Here is a 24,424-nt window from a genome sequence, read left to right on the forward strand (position 1 = left end):
ATTTATGTTTGACAGACGATTACAGGAAGTATTTGGGCAGCCATTTTGCAAACTCTGTTGTGAATTGGTTAACTGCTTGGGTTTTGACTGAACAGTTGGCTTTTGAATATCGATGGCACTAATTTGTGGCCACGTCCACTCTGGGTAAGTCTATATTGCAGTAGGAAACACAGAATGCTTTTACATAGCCTGGCGCATGTTTTGGATTTCACATTTCAAAGGTCATTTGCTGTATTATGCGAGAGTCGACGTGATAATGTAAAAGTAGTTTACAATTACAAAATTGGTAGCTATAAGTACGAGTAATTTAAAAAATCTGCTCACCTGATCCTATCATATAATGAGGCGTTTTGTCATAATCGCGCATTTCCCTGATCAGAAGAACCAGTCAGCTAGTGTACAAGTGAAAATAAGATAACCCATTGAGCGCCAAGGCCAACTTTTGTCACCAATCAACTTGCATCTTTTTTTTCTTACCATATTTTTTCCACAATTAATAGTAAGACCTCTAAACAATGAGGAATTATGTCTATTTGGTCCAAAATTAACTAAACAATTTATAAAAAATATCCATTTTCACGAGAACACTATAGCATTCAAAATAATAAAGAAAATTAAAAATGTTTCATTTATATGGATTTTATGGACATTTGTCATTTCAGTTGTCGCTGATGTCTCTGATCACTGGCCCTCCAGACACCCCCTCCTGACTATAAATACAAACATTTCCACACGAGTTTGAAGAAACTCAGATTAGAATGCAAATGTCGGATAATTGTTAGATACAGACTGGAGAACAGTGTGTGCTGCCACAAAGTTTTACTGATACATTCTTATTTATTGTGCTTTTTGTTAATTTTTATGGAACAACAATATACAGACCAGTGGCAAATTAAATAACTATTTTACCGTAATACACTTATTCTCATTAGAGAGAAATTTGTTTGTGTCATACACAATTTGTTATGCTACAAAGTTGCTTTTCGTACTAATGTACACTAATTTTGATTAGAGGACACTATTTCAGTGCCGCAGTACACTGATAGTCACGAGAGAACACTTATAGTATGATTGTTGCTAAAAAATGCTATTTCAGAACAATTGCACTGCTAAAACAACTGTCACTAATGAGTGCCAGCAGTATGGAAAAAAATTCAGTTTTGAATGATGCACAGGATTGTCAGGAACTAATTTATTTATCGATCAAAATAAAATGTACATATTTATCAGTACTTGCAAAGCTAGTCATCATTAACTGACAATCTGTACGTGTATTACCAGCAATAGATAAGCATCTTTATAAATATTAAGGCCCGGAATAAAAATTTAATCTCAACACATTCGGTGTTCCACGAGGCCCTTTGAGTAATGCAACTAACAAATGAATATATTCAACTTTCATAAAATCAATGTGTAATCAAAATAAATATTAGAAATCAGGAATAGACCTTTTTTCTTTCAGAATAACATCTTTTTTTAAGAAGATCATTATTCCCTGTCAATTTCTCCACCCCACCCGCTTCGCGCACTGTTTTTTATATTTCATCATCCTGCCTGCCTGGGGGCTTCTGATTGGATTACAGTACAAAAATCATACAAATTAAAATCTGTTAAAAATCAGAAATAGAACAGTATAGCAGTATGACTTGAGTCAAATGCAGCTACAGAAGAGCAAATTTGATGTTCACTTTGCTCATTGTTTTTTTACCATGGAAAATAGAGAAACAAAGACCTACTATTTTGATGACTTTATTCATCTTTTTAATGTTACCTGAAATTTTTAAGTAGTGTACTGTGAAAATATTTATAAAAATACAAACATCATTAATTGTACTGTAATACTTCACTAAAATTAAAGTGACAATATTTTAATCTGGAAAAATAATAACTCATCAGACATGTACCATAGCGACAAACCAGAGCATTCAGTCAGCCTGTACTTATCACATATCAATCATCCCAATCTCCTCTCCTGAAATATTGTAATTTGCATATTTGAAGACTAGTCATTTGCATATTCAAATCACTGGTAATTTGCATATTTTAAATTACTAGTAATTTGCATATTCAAAGCTGTCTTGTACAATATTAGATTAATTAAATCTCATTCTTGGTCAATGGCAAGTTGACGAAGAAAACACAACCGGAATAATCCAGATGGAGAATCCAAGTGAGTATGAACTTTTTCATAACCACGTAAATTTCAAATTTTGTGATGCAAAGTTCTGTGAAAAGCCATAAATTCAATTAAAAATACACGTATATTAAAAATTCAAATGATGGACAATACACACACAGAACAACAAATATAAACAAAATATAAAAATGAGTATGTATGACTGATATCTCTTGCTGCAGAGAAGCAGCAGTACTAGGTTTCACTCCCAATCTTTACCACATGCATGTAGAAATGTCTGAATAATCTATCGCAATATAAGGTTCAAAGTTCAACATGTGCAGCACTGTCTCCTTTCTTGCTACTACGCTTCTTTTTCTTTTTTTTCTTTTTCGTTTCTTCTGCTTCGACACCAGATGAATGTACTTTTTCTTTTCCTGTCCATTTCTCATGCAAACATTCTAGAGACAGCAAGAGAACATTATCATTAAAACAAGCAGCCTCTCGGCTGAGATAGCTCCGCTGTTAGCAATGCACGTTTCAATTAAAGATCAGAAGATATTAGAAAATGAACAAAATGTATAGTATCAAAACAATCAGACTTGCCGTTTTCAACAAGAAGTGGAAAATATCACCTTTTACCAAAAATTACAAAAATATTCACCAAAATTAGAGAATTAAAGATATCATTACAAAATGAACAAATCTGCGAGAGGTCCACATGTAGTACCTATATATGTAATATCAAAGCAATTGGACTTGCGGTTTTCAACAAGAAGTCGTAAATATCACTTTTTACCAAAATTTACAAAAATATTCATCAAAATTAGAGAATTGAAGATATAATCATGAAATGAACAAATCTGAATTGAGAACCACATGTAGTACCTATACATGTAATAACAAAGCAATTGAACTTGCGGTTTTCAACAAGAAGTCGAAAATATCACTTTTTACTAAAAATGACAAAAATATTCACCAAAATTAGAGAATTAAAGATATCATTACAAAATGAACAAATCTGAGAGAAGTTCACATGCAGTACCTATATATGTAATATCAAAGCAATTGGACTTGCGGTTTTTTACGAGAAGTTAAAAATATCACTTTTTACCAAAAATAACAAAAATATTCACCAAAATTAGAGAATTGAAGATATCATCATGAAATGAACAAATCTAAGAGAGGTCTACCCAAGGTACATATACACCAAGTATCAAAGCATTCAGGCTTGTAGTTTTCAAGAAGAAGTCGAAAAAGTAAAACATTTACACAGACGCCGACGACGGACAATCACTCATATGATAAGCTCCGCTCGACAAAGTCGACAGCGGAGCTAAAATATGAATAAAGCAGACCCCAAAAAATAAAAAAAAGTTTCTACGCAGTTCTTCTAAAAAATTTTCTGCAAGTATATTCATATTTTAAAATTACCATATCCTACAACATGCTTTTGATTTTTCATGAAAACCTAAAAATGAATGTGATGTGTAAATTTTTAACAGACACAAATACATGACAACCAGAAACTGAAATATTTTTGTTCTGGGCTTAAATCATGGTCTCTGCGACCAGCATGCAGTCAAACATACACTACTTTGAAGCACTTTGGCCATCATAAGATGTACAAAATTGCTCCACATTCAATATTTTTTTTGAGAAGAAACCATGTGGTATTCATACATCAATTAGTTTATTATTCGTCAATTCTGGTCTGGGGAAAAAAAGAGTTTGGACAATAGATAAGTTTCAAGTTCTGCCATTACTTTAGAAGCATATGCGGTCTGGTATGAAAACGTTCCAATCTTGTCTGCATAGTGGAGGGGGGGGGGGTTACATGTATTTTGTCGTTTAAACATTTGATGTCGGGAACCAGAGAAACCAGAGAATAACTTGTGCGAGCTAAAAATCAACCACCCATTTTTGCACAAAAACAGACTAATGATGCCACAACTCAAAACTCGTACTAAGATTCTTACCAGTTTCTGCTTTTGGCAATGCCCTTTCTTCACACAGATATGTCAGCAAGGAACCCTCACTTTGATGGTGGTAATACCATTCTTCTATGTCATCTTCAAAACTTTCCATCAATGATTCACACTAGAAAAGAGATGTAGTGGGAAGATTGTAAAAGTCAATATTTACATATCTGTGTTGGGCTATTCTTATCGCTATTTGAATATTTAGAATGTAATAAAGTTATAAAAAACTAAATACTGTTTAACGTCAATGAAAATAAAATTAACATGAAAACAAAATACCGATATGAACAAAAAAAGGTGAATTTGATATAAATTTCAACTTGGGTTATACATCAGTAAACCACTTAATTTGTTTTTATGCTGGTAATTTAGGCAATTTAACTTAAGGCATTTATGAAGACAAAATTTAGTGAATGACTCTTGCGAAACCAAGGTAGTTTAAAATAATTGTTTTTTGATTGAAAGTGCTGTTCTTTGGGCCAAAAAAATGGTTTTATAGAAAATTGAAAATTATTGCAGTAATGCAGTTTCAATTTTATATAAAGGTTATCGAACACCAAAAAAAAAAGGTATATCATATCGTTTTGAATATGACTTCGTTAGAGGAAATGTACTTTGAAACAGAAAAATAAACACTTCCTCATTTTACTCGATGTGGCGAATTTAATTCTTTGTCCATTTAAATGAACATTTGCTTTTCCCCTGAAAATGCCTTATAAAGTCACTTTCTGGTATCTATGTACTATACCATAATGTTATAAAGTAAAGTTTATCTTCCAGCACACTGCACATACAAACTTACATATTTTTTCATAGATGTGATTTCTGCTGACGGTAAATCCCACATGTCATACGGAATTCCAAGATCTACTTTCACTCCTTTATCTACCAATCCATGCAATGTTTCGAACGTTTCACTCTGACCCTTGGCAAACCTGTTGATATCAAAAAAAATCAGGCAATGTGAATCGTTCAGCTCTACTTGGATTCATAAAAATTTATCATCAAATGTAGAATTTTGATGGTTTCATAAAATGTGTAGGAATATCAAAGATTTTGTTTTGTATTCCAAAATTGTCAAAATTTTAGAAAAAAATTGAAAGAAAAACAAAATTTTCATGAAAAACAAAATAAAAGCACAGTTTTAATGATATTGATTTGGGGAAAGATTAAAGCCTAAAAAATAAAAAAATTAATGGTCAGCATGCACACCACCAAAAAATGTTTGAGCCAAATCACTGCTCAGTGCCCTCTGTTGATAGATTGATTAAACCTGCAAAACGTTTGCTATATGCAGTATAGTGGAAACAAATTGCCTCAAAACCCTACTTTTGAAAAAAAAAGTTTGACTGGAAACATTTTTTTTGTGAGGTCGAACCAGAATCATTTTTTTCTGGACCTTAATTTTTAATTTGAGAATGACGAAAAAGGGAAGTATGACTCTCAAATGTATTGATCTAATTTTTTTCAATGTGTCAAAAACCTACCTGCGACTTCCTCGTCTTTCGGCGTGTAAATTGTACTCTAGGACCTTGTCACAAATATTGTCAGTGGCCTCAATAAATCGCATCTCCCTGTTGAAACAAACAAAAATTGTATCATCAAGAGAAAGTATACATTCTGAATTTCATATACCAGTAGTTCATAGTTCTCTGTTCATGTGAGTATTGGGACAGTGACCAACAAGAGAAAACACAAAAAATAATGTCAAGAAGAACAAAAGAAAGGTAGGGAAAAATAGTTTGTCAAAGTATGGAGCTGCGGAACTGCAGGTACCTGGGCCATGTAGCACCTTTCAGTTGCTAATACAGATGGAGGTTGCCACTCTTTTCCATCTATCTTTTACGAGCCAGTCATTCTGTGGACACCTGCTGCTCTTTCAACAAACTTGACTTAGAATTTGAGCTTAAAGTACACCGAGAGTATAACAACAGCACATGGGATGCTAATCTAACAAACCAAATGACTGGGCAGCATGAACGTACTATTGAATGAACAGTCAGCAATATGGATCAAACTAATGACCTTTTGATGTATGACAAACATCAAACCAATGTAGAACATGAGTAACGGATCGGTTTTGAGAAGTGACATTGAATCTCTGGAAGAGAATAGTCATTCTGAACAATTGTATTTTAACAACAATTAATATAATAACGTGAACTATATTCAATGCCTCTATTTTTTTGAATAATTAAAATACCCTCTCTTATAAATTTATCAAAAAACGCAAGCAAAGCCACAATATGAGATTAAAGAAAACTTGGAAAATGAGTTGCTATATCTTACGAAGTGTGATATTTGATCATTTTTTTCCTGTCTCCCTTTTTATCTAGCTGGTGACCCACGCCAATCACTTCTTTGGAACGTCCAGTTCTGTCAAATTCACTCTGTAGTTCTGTAGCAAAGATTTTGCACACTGTAACAGAGAACAAATAGTGATAAGTGAAGTAAATTTCAAGTATTTAGCATATTTAAAGAGCAAATCGTCAGTGTATTAAAATGGAAAAGTACAGCAGAAAAATCTCAAAAAAATAGGTGAAAGGAAAAAAATGAAAGTTACATAAAATGCAAAGCAAAATAAAATGAAATGAAAAAATTGTTGGCCAAATTGATATGTTTGGTTGTTTCAGAATTCATCTTTGTTGATTGTTGAATGAGCAATTTTATTTTCATTACATTGTTCACAGATTGTGCATTATTTTTTTTTTTAGAGATAACGAAAGTAATCGAGTTGAAACTGCTCAGTGATTGAATTACTCCAGATGTCACTACCATAGACCAAAATTGGGCGGATGAACTGTATTACTAAATTACAGTATACGAGTAAAAATAAACTTGTTCACGGATCTAAAATCTGGCTTCATGGAGATGATCGCACGATCAGATGTATTTCAAAAAGCACAAATAAGTCTGAAAACAGAACACTTCCGGGTCCTCACCTTCACATTTTGACGGCTCTCTGTGAGGATCGTCTGCGTCGCGCTCAGTATTTCCAACTACACATGCGAAAAGAGATAAAATGGTAAGCACAGAACCGAGTTTCGTCATCTCCTGTCTTTAAACGCAAAACAAAAAATCACAGTAATCGCACTCAGAACTAATGGAGACAAGGACGCGGTTCCTTCCACCTACTTCCAAGCGTCCATGTGTTGTTACACGAGTGGTCGAAAACAAATCAGTATGAGACCACCTAGCTAAGTCGACGTTATTCATCACGCACGCCGCCAACGACAGTAATACGTCCAGGCTTGGAGAATGATAAAGTACTCAACGTGAATGAACAATTTGGAAGTATAATGTAATACAAGAACTATTTGTAAAAAAATATATTAACTCAATATTTTATATACACTTTTTTAAGAAAACAAATCATTGCCCGCTGCATCATTCAACTCAAATTTAACCAATCATATCAAGCCTTGAGTTAGTTAGGGGGCTGTGCAACTTTTACGTGTGGGTGAAAGTAAAATTTTTAACATTTCATTATTATTGTTCAATTCTATTAAGTTAAATTCAAAATAGTTATTATAATATGCATTAATATATATGAATAATTGTCACGTTCACAATCTAAACATTTCAAGGGATAACAACGCCCTCTTAATCTTTATTTTAGTTATCCCTACAAATTGTGCGTCCGTCCATGGGAAAACCCTTTTTCACGTACCCGGATGTTGATGTTAGATAAATTTAGAATGTGACGTCACTTTCCCCGGCTTCGTGCATGCCGGGACATACTGAAACCTGAAATCGAAACTGTGATTGGTTTATCTGCGGCGACGTTATCTGGTAGGTTGCAGTTATGGCTGCCGAGTTGGATGGAATTGTACCGCGGCTCGAAGATTTCCACGTGTCAGAGAGACTTGGCTTCATCTTGGAGAATCCCCTGGTAGGTTGAAGGTTATTTATTTTGGCGAGTAGGTTCACTGATGAGGCGGTATGTACCACTTGATCTCGATCGATCGCGTCCTACGAACGTGCTGGAAAATTCCTCATGCCCACGTTATATGTACAGTGTAGCTCCCTCGGCCCAACATACATGATGTATACAACTTGGATCGACACTCTATTCTGTTCTTGATAAATACTACGGAGCCCCTTAATGTAGAAACATGCGTTCAGGTCGATGATATTCTCATGGTTTGTTACCTGGATACCGTATTACAAGTATTACTCAAGTCTGTATGGAAGTATTGCTGGGTTGGTCGATCGTTCGTGTTTCGGGAATAATCTTGTGGCAATCCGTACTGTCACTACTGTTACTTGGTAATGGTACCAAATTTCCAAGAATTATATGGTATGTCTTTCTATCCGTCTTTTCCCTCTTCAAAAATGTTTGTGAATATCGGAGCTGGTAATTTTAGGTTTTGACGCTACGGTGGCATTTAGTTAAGCTCCATTACTGAAATTCTTAGTTTGCCGACAAAAGTGAACTCTAAATAATTACAATTATTCATGTCACCATGCACCATTTAAACACCAAATTAGAAGTTATAAAATATTCTGTACGGCTGCAATAAATCTTTTTTCTATCTCTCTCATCATAATATTGCTGATGCTTCAGTTTGTGTTGGACGTCGGCACAGGAAGCTTGACACTTAAAAACATTCACACCATTGCATGCTAAACAATAGTGGCGTCTTACTACTTTATGGTACAAAAGCGTTGTTCCTAAGGAAACTGAATACATGTAGGGTATCCACTTAGACTGTAGAAACTAGTCTATTCTGTATCTTTATTTATTGCCACCACACTGAATATGGAAAGTAGAGCAGTAAGTTCACTAAAAACTAGAACTAAAACAATTAACAGTAAAAATGAACACAAATTACATTTACAAATTACAAAATTCACTGACAATTAAACATGAAAATACATAATAACATGTATATGTATAATTATGATCCTACTATGAGATTTTAAGGCAATGCTTAATTAATAAATTTTGCCGTATTGATCTGTGTACTTCCAAGACTAATTATAGAAATAAAAATGTGTTTGCTATATACATTCATGCACTGGGCTCTTATCTCGTATCCAAGGCTGTTTCAGCAAGTAGATTTTTTGCCCGTGCTTTAATAATACTTTAATGACATATTCTTTTCGTGTAATAATAACTAATATTATTATACATCATAAGTTACAACTTGCCGTAATTTTTAGTATTTTATGGGGTACTTTCATCCTACCATATTAGGAAATGTGAATTCCAAATATGGAATGATTATGCGCATAAGCGCCCACTAATAATAAAAACTAACATGACTGTCTCCAGGGTTTGACCTGTGTCCACACAAAGAAGTTTGATGATTATGTTCTAAACTTTTTGGATTTTGGTATTCCCATGACATATCCTTGGAAGGAAAAGATGTATATTAATAAGGTTATTACGAGGATACCTCAAAGTATGCTCTCGGACAGTACGCCATCGCATTGACCTCCGTTGCGCATCAGTCAATACTAATGCTGTACTGTCTTCATGCATACTTTGAGGTGTCCTCGTAATAACCTCATAGTATTACAAGCACTGCATATTAATATTTCATTTACTAATAACTAATGTGTAGTGCATGACAAGCAAAGTTTAATTATTTTTTGTGGTCGTGAAGAAGTGAAAAACATCATTGGAATCCCATCAATCATAAGGACTTTATTAATTCGATAAGTTGTGAATTGTAAGGGTTTAGGAGTGTCAAACAAAAAACATGCTAGCGTTGGCTTCACCAATCATGCTGTACTTCATCCATTTTTTTCCTATTTTGTCAACAGCTGTTCAAAAAAAAAAATACAGTGTCATAGAGATAAGCTAAAACTAGATTGTAAAATAGAAAAAAAAAATGAATAGTGAGACTATGACTATATTTGTGTATACAGTATTGTACTAAAAAGATGGATTTGGGTATGAATGTATGTCTGTGCGTACATTGTATTGAGTCAATACAGGATTGTACTACGCTGATAAGAAAAGATTACTGTAGATTATTTGAACAGTGTCTCTGCAACCACTTGATGTAAAGTTGCTGATTTGATCATAAAACAGTTTCTAATTTCTGTTTTGTACAATACTGGCTATAAATTGTGTTTCTATTTAAAAACATGTACCGGTATACTAAACACAGAAATACTGATACCAATCTGATTTCCTTTGTGTTGAATAACTCATCATTTTTGCTAAAGTAGTGTCTGGTATTAACTACATGAAGTCATGGTCATTTCAATGAATTGATGACTCAAGTTGTAATTTCTAAAAATAATTTTATACTAAGGAATTCTGGTGTGGTTTAGTTCTCATTGTCATTGTCATTTTGTTAGTCCCCGTTCGGACGTAGTCCGAAAACAGGGACTTATGGTTTGCCCTGCGTGTGTCCGTGATCACCTGTATCTCCAACATGCATGGACCGATTAAGTTCAAACTTCACTCATACATCACACATTATATGGGACATATGCACATGCATTTTTTTCATGATCCGATTCAGTGTTCTCCCCAGGAATTTAAACCACTGTGGTGGACTAATTTGCATATCATTTGCATATCATTTACATAATAATGTAATAAAATAACCAAAGCACATTTACATCCACATAACAAACAACATATATTTTCAAAAACAATGTGGCACATATTTATTTGTTTCATACAGTATTATAAACACTATTCTTTTGGGATATTAATGAGATCAAACACAGTGCAAATATTTTTTCTATTGGAGTCAAAATATTACGTTTCACGATTTAGAAGAGTTTGAATTTAAAAATGAAAAATTGTCAAATCGAAATGGAAATGCTGCAGACTAGTCACTATTAAAAACAAACAAACAAATAAATTGTAAAAGGCTAAATGAAACTCATTTGAAATGTTTCAGCCAGGAATATGTTCTCGACTTCCATGATCTTATTTACTACAAAAACATTCTCCTTCAAAAAATTGTTCATTATTCGTACCATCAGCTTCTACAACGTTTACATTCACAGTAATGAACGAACAAATAAAACTTCCAAACGATCATCAAAGTTACGACGTGACTTAACTTACTTCGCGATGTTATACACCGGTTATACCAATAATTCAGTCATGCCATGAAAAAATGTTACTTATTTTTTTATATGAAATAAACGTAAAATTTGAGCGATTATTTTTGATCACTCGATCGCTTCGGTGAAAAACAAAGACCGCCATGATAATTGTGACCTATTAGTTGACCGGCATGTGTCCTTTGACCCAAACACCATTAACCAATCAGAATACCGCATGTTAATGCCGGCAGAACCCGAAGTTTTCCGAATGGTAGTGATCATAAAAATTACATTGCGGAAGTAAAGCGATGTCGTAGCACGATGTGTTGGTATGGATTTCAGATGAAAACTGCATGATGGTTTTCGAAATAGGTGATAAGCAATTTTTAAAAGGTAAAAAGTCTTGAAAGAAGAGTTTTTACATGATTCGCGATGATAAAAGTTCAAATGTATTTTACCCAATCACGTAATAAACACGTTGTTTTTTTCTTGAGTAGCGTAAACAGATCGTGAACTCCGCTTTGCCCATGTTATATCGGGGTGGAATTGATTTTGAAAAAAATTTTAGCTTTCAATCTAAAGACTGCGTCGAACGTTGAAGTATTTACTTACGAACAAAGAGGTGCTAATTTTACAAAATTAACTTGTATTGTTTATAAGCCACTACCACATCGTGCGACTACGTCTATTGTTTACAAATTATAATCCACGTTTGGCAGGATGTGTGTCGGTCGGTACGTCGGATAGTCCTGGTCGGAAGCGTGGCAAGATCCCTGATAGCTACGTATTTCTTTCTATATTTCGTAATACAGTTCACAGGATGAACAATGAAAGAAGCACTGTGGCGGTCTTACTAATCACCGTGGCGGCTCGAGACCACAGTGGCGGGCAGGAAAAGCAGCGTGGCCGCCCCGCACACAAATTGAATGCTGGGGAGAACACTGCGATTAACGATAGCTGAATAGCGGCCATTTTAAGGCCGAAAATGCATAAAATCTCACATTTTCACCATTTTTTTTTAATCGGGTTTGAAATGGCAGACTGGCGGCCATTTTGTTTTAAAGAATTCAGTTCTGGATCCGTATCTGAGACATGCCTGGATTGATCAAGTTCAAACTTCACACACACAAGGTACATCATGTCACAAATATGTATGTGCATTTGTTTCATGATCTCATTAATGATAGCCAAATGGCGGCCGCTTTAAGGCCGAAACTGCATTGAAATCGCACATTTTCACCATTCTGGACCCGGATCTCAGTTATGCATGGACGGATTTTGTTCAAATTTGATACATACATTAAACATAATAGGACCTTGATGCACGTCATTTTTTTTTCGGATCTAGTTCGAAATAGCCGACTGGCGGCCATTTTGTTTTAAAGAATTCAGTTCTGGATCCGTATCCGAGACATGTCTGGATTGATCAAGTTCAAACTTCACACACACATGGTATATCATGTCACAAATAGATATGTGCATTTGTTTCATGATCCGCTTAACAATAGCTGAATGATGGCCATTTTAAGGCCGAAAATGCATCAAAATCATGTATTTTCACAATTCCGGAACCTGATCTCAGTCATGCATGGATGGATTTTGTTCAGATTTAGAACAATGTGTTGTACATATGCAGGTGCTTTTCGGTCATGATTTGCTTTGAATGTATATGTCACTCAAATATGAACGGAACGGGGACGTGTCATTGACAATGACTTGTTGAGTTAACATTTATAAATAATCATAAAGTCATCACACAAATTAGTTTAACACATGTTTATTCCATTACTATTAGTTTTGAAATTATTACTTCCCCGTGTCATAGCAGTATTATTTTTTGAAAATACACACCAACTACAGTACATCAAATCTTCATCATCAGAGTATTTCAGCCACGGATGAGTTGTTAATCAACTTTGCTGAAATCGTCGATGTTCCTTGGCTTCATTATTAATAGTGACACTCTCCACAGTCACCGCTATGCTACCAGACTCAATACCATCGGCATTTTGCGTGTCTGCTGGAACATTTTCTAAAGGTACTGATTCTGTCACCGGGGTTTTCAGTCCATTGCTGATACTTTGAGCATCATGTACCGAATCAGGGTTTCGGCAAATTCCAAAATTCAATAAAGTTCTCTGGCGTTTTGGCTTGCTCATGGCGCCCATTCCATGAGGCTTGAAATGAGTTGCGTATATTGCAAGACATTGCTCAATTGTGGGACCCCTCTAGGGAATAAATTACTACGTTGATAGCGCCACCATATGATCAAAATGGGAAAGCCGTTTGGACGCAATTTTTTTCTGCGCCATATGTAGCCCGATTTAATTGAAATTTTGCGCCAAATTTTGAAATATTGCGCAAATGGCGCAAGGGCGCAGCCTGGTGAAAACACTGAACATTTCTGTTTTGGCTGCATTATATTTTGGAATTTACCGGTAAAAAAAAAAATCTCAATTTACTAAATTTACTCATGGCAAAAAAAAGATGGGCATTAAATAAAGAAAAAAAAATAACTTGATAGAATGATAGCTGTTATATTTATATCTTGTTTGGTTTCTTGCAGGTAGAGCTACCAGCTTATTTTCATGTATGGAATGAACTTGCCAATGAACTCTCAGATTTTATTTCACACGGAACACTTAGAGACAGAATTCATGAGGTTTGTAATTGTAATGTTTCTTTTATTTTTCACCAACAAGATATTCACAACCAAATATCTGCATGTCTAATCTCCAAATGGTGGTGTTGTTGCTGCTGCTGAGAAATATATTCCAGTGAAGCAATATGGTCAGAGATTACAAATGTAGTTTTGTATGGTATCCTAGCAACCAAACACATTACGATTCTTTTATTGCATACTGTGGAATACTTTATTTTCGCTGGTTTCGCTGAAGAGATGATTCCATGAAAATAAAATCCAATGAATATACTTTTTTTCCTATATTTCACATTAAACTCATCAAAAATCAGTGAAAAATAAATTCCATTAAAAAAAACGCCCAAAATGCTTTTTCAGCGAAAATTAATTCCAGCGAAAATAAAGTATTCCACAGTATGACTAGAATATTTTAGAATTATATGAAAATTGTTTTACATAGCTATCATTTTAGTTTTCAAAGAACACAAAACATGTCCTCGTATGTGTACAATCTTTCAGTTTTAGACTCACAACCACTAGTCAAACAAAATCTTTAATTAAATCTTCCATTTTGTCGTTACCTCGAAATGTTGCCACTGTACCCATGTATGAACCTGAGTTTTGAAAATGAATTTAATTGCAAATATAATGCAGCAGTTTTAATGAAAAATATGAGTGGCATTCACGATAGAGATCTCGACCTGTGCCGACCCAGGACAGAAACTCTGATTTGCTGCCTGAACGCTCTGCACGAACCAAAATTATACCCTCAGTGGTGAGAACATATACTGATTCATACTAGTGTGACATGACGATGGAGGAAAGTACAGCTGAATATGGTCGGATGCTGTAATAATGAGTGAAAAGATTAGAAACAATTGTCAGCGATGCATATGCAACCATTTTTCCTTGAAATGCTATATCAACGTGAAGAAAAATTGTTTTTCAAATCTTCTTTATCGTTCATGTGCATGTTAAAATGTAATAAATGCCGTAGCAGCAAATGGATATAATTTCCATATAGTAATCATTATTATCATCATATGCTTGTATAGTTTTCCATGTTTTTGGTCAAATATCAGATCTACTAACGTAAACGCAACTGCTGTTATCCCTTTGCTAACACAAAGGATTACAAATTTCGGCTCGTGTAGCAATGGTTACAACAATTAATGATACATTTGTTTGTGTATGACTACTCATCTGGTAATGTATACACGCACTGTTCAGTGAAAATCTGTTCTACGTCTTAGTGTTACTTACTTTGTGACTTTAACAAATATTATTTGTTTGTCGTCTTCACAGATGCCACTGCTTGATCACACCTATTTACAAGGACATCGAGAACTACGGTTAGGTCATCTCATACTGTCCTGCCTTGCCAGCGGCTACGTGTGGATGGGCGGTGAACCAAATATTCCCTCAGTAAGTGTCTTATATTCTGCTCATAGTCGTTGTACCGGTAATTGATTTCCAAATCTGAAATGCACATCTCAATCATTATCAGATTTGTGTTACGGTTATTTTGAAACGATTAGAAAGTATCACAGTGTTCTCCCCAGAAAAATGTATCAGAGTGGCGGCTAATTTGCATATAATTTACATATCATTAGCATTTGTCTGAAGATAAAGAAAACAATAATGACAGGCTTGCATGGATGAAAATTTATGTAGAAGATTAAATGAATCTGCTGCTGTGTGATTTCTATGTAATGTTGATTCTTAGGACTTTCATGGAAGCCCAGTGATCTGCAGCTTTTGAGAACGCCGTGATTTTCTTTGCTTCCCACTTCTATTAAATGACATGGCCTTCTTGTGCATCTCCGAGTGTGCGTGTTTATCGATAGCATATTTCGTAATAGTTATACATGGCATAGAATTCCATACCAAAGAACTATTTCTGGATGTTTTTAAGTTGAATTTTCCACATATGTGTCACAGCATTCCTAAAAGATAAGAAATAGGAGCGAATCAATACTTGTATTTAAAAAATATCGTCACGATCAACACGAAAATAAACAAATTGCCGCCATTTTGAAAAGTCGCTAAACTTAAAAATTGCCACGATAAACTTTACCCAACTATTTCAAAACACAATACTAGTATTAGTTACTTTGATAAATCGTAGCCAACAATTTTTGAACTTCCAGAAAGAAGGTCGTTTCCAAAAAAATGTTTCGACGATCGGCAAAAAATGAAGCCATACAAAAATTTACTAAACTAGGTCAAAACTCGCTTCCAAGTAAAACGCTACAAATAAATACTTTTTTTACCTTTGCCATCGGATGTTTCTCTCAGCCACGTATATTTTGTTGTCCATTGTGCATCAAATCTAGAGTTTATTTTTTTTGCACTTTTCGTTGTAACATCATCTTGGACACGTTTAGTACCACTGCCGACAGGGGTACCGGTGACCGCGTTGCTGGTGGGTTTATCGCTCGCAACCAGGGGCCCAGCAGGGCGTTCTACGCGGAACCACAACGTAATATTTCTGCTGTTTGACATCGTTGCTTCTTCCAGCCAAATATGCTACTGAGAAAATACTCGCTATTACCCCAATTAAATAGGGCGAAAGTGTTTATTGTCGAAGTACGAAGCTGTATTAGTCCATTGTCTTTGCGTAATCACTGACATGTTTCCATTCACACCTGATTTGGCTCACAGTACCGGACGCTGATGACGCTGACTAACAGATTCGTACGTGTATTAACAAGCTAAAAGAAAGAGTAACAGGAAATGCCACAGAGTAGCGGGCAATCTCTCAGAGTAGCGGCATAAATAATGGAGTAGCGGCCCCGCTACGCTAAAACGCTTTGGGGAGAACACTGTATCATGAATGTATCCAAAAACTTTTTTACTGCTTAGCAAAATCATTTTGAATAATCCTTATCCACAGACAAATTGCACTCTTCTCCCGTCCACCGAAAAATATGCGTCTTTGTTATTCATTCATGCTTGTTGTCAGTATGCAATACTGTAGAATACTTTATTTTCACTTGGAATTTATTTTCGCTGAAGGAATGATTCCATGAAAATAAAATCCAGCGAATATACTTTTTTTCCTATATTTCACATTAAACTCATCAAAAATCATACAATACAATAATACAGTATTTATCTCGGTATCCCATCAGTTATTTAAATTATATGTAAATTTTGATCCACTTGGCCATGTACTGTGCCACAAGGGCACGTTGTTGCATCATGCATGAATTAGCCCTTCTACTGATTAGATATCACAATGTCCTTCATTTCATAGTATTTTCATAGTTATGTTGGCAAAGAGTATCATGGTACTGTGTACATGCACGGCTCAGGTACATATGCCTTGAACTATACTTACAGAAATGGGTCATTATTATTTGTAAACTCAAATGGCATTACCTAAAAATTTTATTATTAATTTAACTGCATTCTAATCACCCTCTTGTTCCAAAGTTAAAAATTAAAAACTGCAAATGTCTCTATTATTTAGTGTACTGTAAAATACTTTATTTTCGCTGGAATTAATTTTTCGCTGAAAAGACGTTTTGGGTGTTTTGTATGGAATTTATTTTCATTAATTTTTGAACGAGTTGAATGAAAAATATAGAAAAAAAAGTATATAGTTTATTTTCACTGAATCATACCTTCAGCGAAAATTAATTCCAAGCAAAAATAAAGTATTTTACAGTATGCATACTGTTAATGTAGCAATAAAAAAAAAGTAAAATTTTTCAACAAAATAATTAATTTAGCAAGAGGGTTTAAAGTTTAGTAAAATTTTGTAGCAGCAGTGGTCTCTAAGCAGGAGGTGATCATATCAACTTTCTCAAACAAATAATTTTTGTAAACTTTGTCATGAAATATGCGAGTTCTACAAGATACAACCCAGAAAAATAATGTAATTGTAAATATACTAAACATTTTTTCTGTTTTTAATTTTGTATTTAGAGATTACCTGAAAATCTTGCGATACCTTTTTGGGGTGTCTCTGAAAGACTAGGTTTACCAGCTGCACCTGGTATGCACTGTTCTGTCTGTCTGGCTAACTGGAAGTTGAGGGACCCAGAAGGACCGCTACAAATAGAGTAAGTATGAACTGTGCATGACCCCCTCTGTACATGATGGCCAACCACAGCCACTGCTATATGCCGATAAGTGTACATTTCCTAATGTGCATGAGGCCGGTTTGACAATAAAAGTTGGAATAAATATTTTTAGTCATTTGTTCACCTACTTTTAGCGTGACTGTGATGGCTAGATTTAGTAGTCATGTTAAAAAATATAATTTTAGTGAAAACAAAAATAGTCGTGTTTTAACCTGTCTAGGGGCCGGCACGTGGGCACATCGTTACAGCATGAATTTGCTGTTTTCATAGACAACAAGAAGCAAGTAAATGAATTCGTACTGAGTCACACGTAACATAATTGGTCCGTCGTTGACATCAACGGATATCGTCTGGTCCGAGTCTCATTCCTGTTCCATTTACTGTGTTATATCACCATGTACACACTCTTGAAATGACTAGAGGTATTTCTCAACATGTACAATATTTATTGTCATAAATACAACATACACTCACTACTGTGATATTCATAGTCGAATACATCCCCTATGGCACGACAAGCGAAAACGCTTTTTTTACCGGAGCTTAGCTGGAGCTGTTTAATTACTACAGCGTGACTTGCAAGGAAATAATCCCTATTGTTTAGAAGCGTATTTATAGTATACCTGGGCATTTAATGAGAAAAACATTGCAGCACAACATGTCAGCGATCTGCAACCCCTTGATATATGTTATCTTTGTGATGCACATTTCCATATATTAATCAAGCCACAATAACAATGACAATATATAACTCATTCTGTATTTATATAATGAAAGAGACAAGTTGTTGCTTGCTTTCCACTTTTGTCACATTCCACATGAAGGTACTATTCAAAATTGGTTCACTTTCCCTCAAGGGTAAACAATGGTTCGGCCCTGTACTTTATGCTACGATTCAAAACATTTTTTATCTGCTTTGCGTGTTTATTTGCCTTCAATTACGTTTTAGTGGTTGCCACTGTCGTCCCTGGAATCTTGATTACCCTTGACTTTTTCCATGCCAGAGTGAATTACTTTGAGAAGAGTTGTTTGTTCTCTGGGAGTCTGTAATAAAAATTGACAAAATTTGACAATGGCACTAGCCCAAAATGGACTTCCTGTTCAACGTGTCATTGATTGTAGCAATAATGTTCACATCATTGTACGTACAAACACACTCTTGAACTTCACAATACTCACTTTCAGACCACTAAGCAAATACTGTAAATTAGTTTATTTTTGCTTGGAATTAATTTTCGTAATTTCCGCTGAAGGGATGATTCAGTAAAAATAAAATCCAGCGAATATACATTCACATACTATATATTACATTCAACTCGTCGGGAATCAGTGGAAATAAATTCCATACAAAACACCCAAAAAGTCTTTTATAAATTATTTCACAGTAGGTGAAAATGCCAGTTACATTGCTAATGAATATTGATATCATTCATAAAGATTGATGATTTGATTGCTGACCGAAATAGCTTGTATCGAGTGTTCATTTGTATGCAATGTAAAATCATATTAGTGTGGGTGGCAATGGCTGACAGATAGTTTTGGGACATGGTCAATATGCGACACATAATCACAGGCATGTCCCAATTAAACATACCCCCCCCCCCCCGGAATAAACATGCACCCCGGACAAATCTTCAAAATCTAATAAACATACCCCCGGAAACAAACATACCCCCTGGAAAATTTCCAAAATGGCCAGTAAATTGTTCCCTTGCTTCTAAAATGTGCTCTGGTGTATATGCAAACTTTTCACTGTCTCTTGTGATTAGGAATTCAAATGGGCAACAAATGATGTATTTCTAGTAATGGGCTAAGGATTGCTGTTAAGACAAAAAGTTTACTATAACTGTCGTGTCTACAAAGAAACGGTCAACATCGCTGACACATTACACCGCTAGCAAGTTGTATTGCTAATAAAATACTACTACATGTACCACTTGTAGTTCAATAGCTCTATTATCTGCGGGTATCCAAACTGATAAATTTGATCAGTTGCAAGAACAATACTTTTCTTGGTTTTTCCCGAGGGAGAATGACCCTGTCGGAACATCAACTCTGTTGTTTTGCGTGCACGTTTGAGCTTTATAAACGTCTTTACATCTAAGATTGTACTTTTTTTGCCTTCCAAAAAAAGGCATAGAATTCTTTTTTACTCTGCTCGATTTAGAAAATTAAATAAACGTATCGTCCCAAATAAAAACGTACTGGGTGGAATTTTTTAAGAAAAAAAACACGTACCGGTACGTTTATTTGGGACATAACGTAGTTGTCAGAGTATAAACCCCTCTGGGGAAATGGCAAATTGACGAAAAATTGGGGGGGGGGGGGGCTTATAAACAGATAAAAGTTAAAATTTCGTGTGTACGATACTGGAGTGTCTTCATCGACTAGCATCGTCCAAATTAACTTGAGGAATGGCAGTTACGCCCCAGGGTCACTAATCACTCTTGTGTGCGTTTACTAAGTGGAACAGCATTCAACCCTGCGTTTCATGTGAATATTGGTCTGTACGTTTTGGGGTAACACAACTGCATTGCGTAGCAGCAAATGATTACGATTCCGCAATCCTGTCGTGCTGCGTTTCACAATTGTTGATTATTACTCAGTAGTGATTATAACAACGTGCAAAAAAATAAATTCGGTCGCATATAAACGCTCGATGCTGTCGGGTATCCGCCATGTTCTTTCTCTTGCATGAGTTGACCTAATAGGTCAAATCGCTAATTAACCAATCAAAATGCTGGCTGATGCCAACGTGTTCAAATTACCATAGCTCATTTAAATATGTTAATGTTATTGAACAAAACGTGAAAGAGATTTGCCGATGTTGTACGATCTTTTGGCTTGGATTTTGATGGAAAAACGGCATGATTTTTTGTTTTCAAATAAAAAAATAGTTGTTTTCAAAAGATAAACTGAGCATTAGAAGAATAATTTAACATTGTCTAAACGAAGCTTGCCCATTAACACTAGTCACAATAAACACGCTCTTGAATAAAAACTTAAATAGACTATTTTAGGCGTCCGAACAATGACGCCAAAATATTTAAAAAACAACTTTAAAAACTGCAGAAAAATCGCCCTGGGTTTTTTTTTTTTATTATAATCAGATAAATGACTAAATGCTATAAATTTGGAGGGGGGGGCTTATACTCGAGCAGGGGTTTATACTCGAACAACTACGGTAAGAGTAGGCCCTGAAGATAGCGTCATCATGCTGTATCCCATTAATGAACGAAATTTACATTAAAATTTTATGCTTAAAAATAATTATTTATGCTAGAGAATACAGTACTGGAAACTGTCAAGTACACAATGTAGTAAAATCAGTAAGAAAAAGATACTATGGACCCTATTCTGCCGTAAATTCGCCCATCCGAAAATTGCTTATTTGGGATTCAAAATTTCGAAAAATAATCATCAAAAAATTTGTTGGGACTTCTATTTTCATTGAAAAATCCAACTACGCAGACTTTCAACGCCGTCAGTTGGGCCACTCAGGACGAAAGAAAGTATTGCAGAAACTAATCTAAAATTTAATACATTTTTTTTCTTGCTGAATTAAAAAGTAGACCGCTTGAAATTTCATTACAATGTCACCCAGTGTCATTTTTCAAATACATTTTATTTTATTTTAATGATAACGAAAGTATATTCTAAACACAACTGCATTGCGTAGTAGCAAACGATCACAGTTGCGCAATCCGGTCATGCTGCGTTTCAAAATTGGTGATTATTACTCAGTAGTGATTATAATACAGCGCAAAAAATAAATTTGTTGAATTGTTATGAAATGCAAATAAAATGCAACCTAGTTTCATCGTAAGCAAATGATTCCGGTCGCATATAAACGCTCGATGCTGTAGGGTATCCGCCATGTTTTTTTTGCATAAATTGAGATACCGTAATAGGTCAAATCGCTAATTAACCAATCAAAATGCTGGATGATGCCAACGTGTTTACCTACTGCAAAAGCCACTGATCGCAAAGCTACTAGTATCTTTCACAAAATGAAGCTGCATACCCGGTAACTATTTTTAGGTCTATTGATCAAATCTAGAGACTGTTATCTCTATTTGATCCAAAATAAACTACCGGTGAAAATGTGAGATGTTGCACCAAATTTCGCAGGAAAGTAGCTCAATGTATTAGAAAAGTAGCATTGACGCTGCAGGTCGGCGTCTTCTACACCGATCTGACGCATATCGCGCAAGGTGTGCCTGGAGTTTGTTCGAAATTTCGAACGTTTCGAAGTCAGTTGTCGGTTGGCACGTATTTTACAGAAATATTAAATCGTGCCATGGGCCTGTTTACTAAATAATGATAAATGAAACTCAGAAAACTTGTAAGAACAAACTGGGCCCAAATTGCGCAAATTTGCAATAAGTTTACGCTACTAGTGTCTGGTTCGGAAGGCGTTCCATGCGTGATTTTATCGCGTTAAAGGATGTTCTATTTTCGAACTAGTTGAAACCGGAAATTACGCAAGTACTTTCGAACTTCAAAAACAAATTTGATTATCGTTATTATGTGTTAGTTTCTGTTGTTTCGAAGATTGGATTATTAATGATATTAATATTTCGCTCACTGAACAATATTTCACTAAAATACGTGATTAAAAAGTAACTTAAATTGGAAAAAATATTATCAAGTTCCGTGTATAAACACTAATGTAAAGAGGCGGCGGAGTGCTTTTTTAGCCAAAATCGGCTAGTAAGGCGTCATATGACACAGATCTGTGCTGGGACAGCGCTTCCTGTGACGACACAACGGAAAAGTAGGTTAAATAAAATGTTGTATGCTTTGTCTTTTTTCAGCAATATGGATACTATTGTGAAAATTCAAGGTGGCACCCATGAGGCTTGGTTCTTTTTACTTTCTGTTCAAGTAGAATTAGAAGCTAGACCCGCCATAGTTAACGTTGTCAAAGCGCAGCAGGTGGGTATTTTTTGTCTGAACTTCGAGTCCTTTCTCTGACTCTCCTTTCTTTCTTTCTTTCTTTCTTTCTTTCTTTCTTTCTTTCTTTCTTTCTTTCTTTCTTTCTTTCTTTCTTGTTATTTGAAGACTGTACAGTAACATTTGTGTTTTAGATTAGTCAAAAATGGGTGACTAGCAGCCATTTTTATTGCTAACAAAATGTTCTAGTTATATTTCTTTAACCTTTTCACCACCAGACTTTCTCGCCAAAGTTTCTCTGTACTTTTTTGTGATATTTCTGGGGAAAAAAAACCCTAATTTTGGATGAAATTTGAGTCAATTTTTAGTTTTTACTCAAAAAATGTAGCTATTTTTGTCCCAATCTTCTGAAGGATATTACAGACTATAAATGGGACTATTTTGTGAATTTGTGATAAAAAGAGGGAACTGGTGGTGAAAAGGTTAATGTTACGCATGTCTTTTCAAGCATGATGTATGTCTACAGTACCATGGCATTTTGCTTCTTTCACAGAGCATGGAAACTTAATTTAAATTGAAACTCAGTTGTACATTAGGCTTTTTCCAAGAGTATTAATGACATTGTTGTTTATTTGCATAGCAGTTCATATAAAAACAATTAGTTAACATTTTATTGTCATGCAAATTATTCAGTTTACAATGAATGCTGTTTGGATGAATGGTATGTCCTGTTTATATAACAAACACCGGAATTAACTGACAATCAAATTTATTGACAATTTATGACAAATCAATGTTTTTTAATAATAACCACTGTTTATCAGAAGGATGTGAATAATGAACAAGTTTAATTATTATTTTAAAATATAGACTATATAATTATATTTCCTGAAAGAAATTAGTCGTGATATTGATGAGGGCACCACAAACGGTAATTATTGATTGTGATCAGTTTATCGAATTTTGAATTCAACTTTGTGAATAAGGAAACATGTTATGAAGCAATGCATTTCATGTATACATGGGTTGTAAATTGCCTCTTAGGCTGTCACTATGGCAACAGGTGATATTTATATGATTGTGTTTATTGACACAGTATTGATATAACTGTATTGACGATTAAAATACCAAAATCTGGTAATGCTTGCAAAATAGTCTACTTATGTTTTCAATCCATTGATGGTAGTTCTATTTTAGTTTCTACCCGACCACAAATAAATTTAAGGTGGTACAAACAGAATTGGATATTTCAAATTATTTTCTTGATCATTTCCAATTTTGCAAGTCAATACCTCTAAAATTGCAAGTTTGAATTCATGGCGTAAAAAGACAATGTTTCCATTATATCTTTGTTCCTATGATCAAAGTATAAGATTGTTTCAATCTTGGTTTTGAGCTAATATGTGATAGCTAATATTGTTTTAACCGCGATCTTTACCTCTTGATCTCATTTTGTTTCTTCGTAGGGTGTTAAAGACAGAGACGTTGTAAGTGTAATAGAATCGTTAAACGTAATGACATTATGTCTTCGGCAAATGAAAATTGTCATGACAAGAATGCCAGGTGAGTGTATATCTCTCAGTATCAACAACTTTGTGACATTTTTGGGACTATTTTATTGCATGCGTCAGAATACATACTTTTGTAATGGTGTTGTACGTCACCTGATCACCTGAGT

At 34.8% G+C, this 24,424-nt stretch overlaps 2 protein-coding genes and 1 long non-coding RNA gene across 3 annotated transcripts in view; 1 reads left to right on the plus strand and 2 right to left on the minus strand.

Moving 5' to 3' along the window:
* Positions 1 to 817: 817 nt before the first annotated feature.
* Positions 818 to 7,286, minus strand: LOC102810053 (protein canopy homolog 4-like). The gene is made up of 6 exons (XM_085502295.1): positions 7,041 to 7,286; positions 6,388 to 6,517; positions 5,586 to 5,672; positions 4,901 to 5,033; positions 4,096 to 4,216; positions 818 to 2,577 (listed from the first exon to the last, which is right to left on the minus strand). The coding sequence occupies exons 1-6, from the start codon at positions 7,147 to 7,149 to the stop codon at positions 2,441 to 2,443; spliced, it is 717 nt and encodes a 238-aa protein (XP_085358421.1). The 5' UTR covers positions 7,150 to 7,286; the 3' UTR covers positions 818 to 2,440.
* A 566-nt stretch (positions 7,287 to 7,852) lies between these two features.
* LOC102809941 (indoleamine 2,3-dioxygenase 2-like) overlaps positions 7,853 to 24,424 on the plus strand; it is a 29,496-nt gene continuing 12,924 nt past the window's right edge. The window contains exons 1-6 of the mRNA XM_085502296.1: positions 7,853 to 7,990; positions 13,685 to 13,780; positions 15,065 to 15,184; positions 17,693 to 17,829; positions 22,668 to 22,788; positions 24,213 to 24,309. Of these exons, the coding sequence (XP_085358422.1) occupies positions 7,904 to 7,990; positions 13,685 to 13,780; positions 15,065 to 15,184; positions 17,693 to 17,829; positions 22,668 to 22,788; positions 24,213 to 24,309 (658 nt within the window). The 5' untranslated portion in view covers positions 7,853 to 7,903. The remainder of the gene's footprint in view (positions 7,991 to 13,684; positions 13,781 to 15,064; positions 15,185 to 17,692; positions 17,830 to 22,667; positions 22,789 to 24,212; positions 24,310 to 24,424) is intronic.
* LOC146739373 (uncharacterized) lies at positions 15,441 to 16,299 on the minus strand. The gene is made up of 2 exons (XR_014930167.1): positions 16,033 to 16,299; positions 15,441 to 15,705 (listed from the first exon to the last, which is right to left on the minus strand). It is a non-coding gene; the product is annotated as an uncharacterized LOC146739373 (long non-coding RNA).

Source organism: Saccoglossus kowalevskii, chromosome 8, assembly GCF_978046115.1.
Source record: "Saccoglossus kowalevskii chromosome 8, keSacKowa6.1, whole genome shotgun sequence".
Lineage (NCBI taxonomy): Eukaryota > Metazoa > Hemichordata > Enteropneusta > Harrimaniidae > Saccoglossus > Saccoglossus kowalevskii.

What these genes read in the sequence shown, in the direction of transcription:
- LOC102810053 (XM_085502295.1), bottom strand. Translation starts at nt 7,149, where the DNA reads ATGACGAAACTCGGTTCTGTGCTTACCATTTTATCTCTTTTCGCATGT. An exon ending in ATGATCAAATATCACACTTC is followed by an intron (nt 5,673 to 6,387) that starts GTAAGATATAGC and finishes TTGTTTCAACAG; the next exon opens with GGAGATGCGATTTATTGAGG. An exon ending in GAAAGACGAGGAAGTCGCAG is followed by an intron (nt 5,034 to 5,585) that starts GTAGGTTTTTGA and finishes TGATATCAACAG; the next exon opens with GTTTGCCAAGGGTCAGAGTG.